The sequence below is a fragment of the Carlito syrichta genome, unplaced genomic scaffold (assembly GCF_000164805.1).
Source record: "Carlito syrichta isolate Samal-C Ts95f unplaced genomic scaffold, Tarsius_syrichta-2.0.1 Scaffold303056, whole genome shotgun sequence".
NCBI lineage: Eukaryota > Metazoa > Chordata > Mammalia > Primates > Tarsiidae > Carlito > Carlito syrichta.
The window spans coordinates 140,017-143,639 of record NW_007247152.1 but is presented as its reverse complement, the minus strand read 5'-3'; the positions used below and the strand labels follow the sequence as shown (position 1 = coordinate 143,639).

Genomic DNA, 3,623 nt, shown 5'->3' with positions numbered 1-3,623 from the left:
CTGTTAAAATTCATCACAGTAATGTAAAACGATCGACATAAAATACTAATTAACAGATCCTTCTTGGTTTTGAAACTGAAGCATTGCAGTATGGTAAGGGAAGCAACGAAAGAGGAGGATGGGAGAAAATGCAAACTTCAAAACTGTCATAGTTTCTTCCAGGATAAGAGCAAATAAAATCTACACCTCAAGGCGATATTGTTGAAGACCTGCATACCAGACATACGATTTATGCTTTGTTCTGTTTTTATTTGACATCCTCATAAATACAGTTTCTAATGAGAAAATTATAACATAAGGTCAACATTAGATATTTTTTACAGAAGCCTCTTAGTCAGATGCCAAAGCACAGCTATGTTAACAAAGCAATTGTCAAGTAAAAGATTACGCGCTTGTGAGGGGGCTTGATAGGGTGTTTTCATTCAGTGTCCGACATCACCTTCTTTTTTTTTGCATTTTTATTTTATTTATTTTTAACTTTTAATTTTTTATTTTAAAGACGTGGGGTACAACTCAAGGTTAGGTATCCATATGTTCATTTTGCAGGAACCCTTGTTGATGAGGAGTGGTCCCTTTCCCAGGCAGATTCCAACTACTGCCAATCCCACCTCCCTACCCCACCCCCCGCAGCCCCGCAGTTTCCCACTACTGCCACTTCTTTTATTATAGTATTACAATAGTTGTTCAAGATCCGCTTATGAGTGAGAGCATGCATACGATACTCAGTTCTTTGTTTCTGTGAAAGATCACTCAGTATTACAGACTCTAAGTCCATCCAGGTTGCTGTGAAGTTTATGATTTTGTTCTTCTTTGTGGCTGCGTAATATTTCATTGTGCATATGTACCACTTTTTTTTTTTTATCCAGTCCTCTTTGGATGGGCAACATCACCTTCTTATGGCATTTCTCTCTTCAGGTCCAGGCGCCCTTGACTTGGCACAAGGCAGTGATGAGAAATCATACAGTAATAACAACCTTCATCCTGCTGGGATTGACGGATGACCTAAAACTACAGGCTGTGCTTTTCATATTTTTATTCCTCACCTATATGTTGAGTGTGGCTGGGAACCTCTCCATTATCACCCTCACACTTCTGGATTCCCATCTTAAAACTCCCATGTATTTTTTTCTCCGAAATTTCTCTTTTTTAGAAGTCTCATTCACTACTGTCTGTATTCCCAGATTCCTATACGCTATGACAACTGGAGATAACACTGTTTCCTATAATGCTTGTGCCACCCAATTATTTTTTGTTGTCCTCTTTGGAGCGACAGAATTTTTCCTCCTTGCTGCCATGTCTTACGACCGCTATGTGGCCTTCTGTAAGCCCCTGCATTACATGACTATTATGAACAACAGAGTCTGCACGACACTCGTTCTCTGCTGTTGGTTTGCTGGCCTGTTGATCATCATCCCACCTCTTGGCATGGGCCTCCAGCTGGAATTCTGTGACTCAAATGAGATTGATCATTTTGGCTGTGATGCATCTCCCATCCTACAGATAACCTGCTCAGACACAGTATTTATTGAGAGAATTGTCTTGGGTTTCGCCGTGCTGACACTCATTATTACCCTAGTATGTGTAGTCCTCTCCTATGCATACATCATCAAGACCATTCTAAAATTCCCTTCTGCTCAACAAAGAAAAAAGGCCTTTTCAACCTGCTCCTCCCACATGATTGTAGTTTCCATCACCTATGGCAGCTGCATCTTCATCTACATCAAACCTTCAGCCAAGGAAGGAGTGGCCATTAATAAAGTGGTGGCTGTGCTCACTACTTCCGTTGCCCCTTTGCTTAACCCATTCATTTATACGCTTCGAAACAAACAAGTGAAAGACGCCTTCAAAAACACAGTAAAGCGGATTGCATTTCTCACAAAGAAATAAGAAACTATTGATTTTTTTTAGGTTTAGGTTAAATTAAATCTACATATGAATAACCCATGAGCAATGTTAATTAACTTGCCAAATATATAATTTCTTTTTATTCTATAGATTCATCAAGCTAATCTTCCTCAAGAACATTTTCCTCTTATAATCTAAAATCAAGCCAGGCACTATGGCTCATGCTTGTAATCCCAGCACTTTGGGAGGCGAAGACGAGAGGATTGCCTAAGCCCAGAAGTTTGAGACAACATAACGAGGCAACATAACGAGACCTTGTCTCTACAATAAATCAAAAAATTAGCCGGGTGTGGTGGCTCATGCCTACACTTCTAGTTACTTGGAAGACTGAGACGGAAGAATCACCCAAGCCCAACAGATTGGGGTTCCAGTAACCATGAACATGCCACTGCACTCCAGCCTGAGTGACAGAGTAAGACGCTAATTCAAAAAATAAAATAAAGCAATTTGTTTCTTCTTTTATTTAATGTGTTTTATTCTGGATGGTTTATTCAATTATTGTATGTCCCAGAGATTAGACTCTCATAATGTCTAATGCCTTTAAAGAGAAATGCAAATTATTAAAAGTTGTATCTCTGGCTAGACAGCCATCTCATAATATGGAATCTAAACATCCAGAAACTATTTCTCACTTGGGAATACTTCAAAATCTGGCCCCTGGTTATTCAAGAGTAAATAAAGTTTCATTACCAAAATTTAAGTTGTGATGTAAAACAAAAGTGGGCACTCCAAAGCTCCCATGTCTTTTCAAAATGTCCATATTTCAGGAATTAGTAGAAGGGGCTAATGGGAAAACTTCAGAATCAGTGAAGATAACTATATTCCTTGCCTCAAACTAATTTATTCACAAAAATAGCTCTACTAGGTTTTCTATAAATTATGTGAGTGTACTGTGTCCTAAAATGCTCTATGACAACAGAAGAGAAAGAACTAGTCTTCCAATTGCTGAATTTGTTCTACACAAATTGCCACTGATGGTGTTTAGACATAGGTTCAAAGAGAACAAGCCCTGAATTTAGAGGCAAGATAACCAAATCTTGGTTGGGTAAGTTCTCCAGCTAGCCAGACTTACAACATCCCACCATTTAAGAGAAACAGTAGGAGGACTGATCAGCACATCAAAAAAGTTCATAATTTGAGAAGGACACTTTAAGGGGTAGTTGATTGCTTGACATAGGCTAACTACTGAAGATAAAATCCAGGCAAAGTGTGAAAAATTTAGAAGAATCTAGAAAAGAGGGCAAGTGGGAAAAAACAGGCAACCATTATTCAGGTATCTTGAGCCAAATAATCAAAATTCTTTTTATTAAATGATGAAAAATAAACTTTTTGTTGTTTTATATTCTGTAACTATAAAAATAAATCTTTGTGCTTTCACAGTACATACTGTATACAACTATTACAAGATCATGGCTTCTTTCTTTTTTGTTGTTAATATTTCTTTAGTTTATATTTCTTTTTTATCAATATTTTTTATTGTGATATTGTGGGGTACAGTTAAGGGTTCTGTATACAAATATGCTTCATTCAGGCACCCTTGTTGATAAGAGGTGTCTCCCCATCCCCAGACAGATATTTACTTTCATACTTCAAAATTATTCAGGGAAAATAAGAATCTATTTTCCAAGATCTTTCTTCTTTTCACACTTAAATTTTCTAAAATAGCATTAAATGTTCTCTAACTTCTCTTCTGATTTTTTTTTTTTTTTTTTTTTTTT

At 37.2% G+C, this 3,623-nt stretch overlaps 1 protein-coding gene across 1 annotated transcript; it reads left to right on the top strand.

Moving 5' to 3' along the window:
- The first annotated feature begins 948 nt into the window (after positions 1-948).
- On the top strand, positions 949-1,887 carry LOC103259895 (olfactory receptor 6C2-like). The gene has a single exon (XM_008057553.1). The coding sequence runs from the start codon at positions 949-951 to the stop codon at positions 1,885-1,887; it is 939 nt and encodes a 312-aa protein (XP_008055744.1).
- Positions 1,888-3,623: the final 1,736 nt, after the last annotated feature.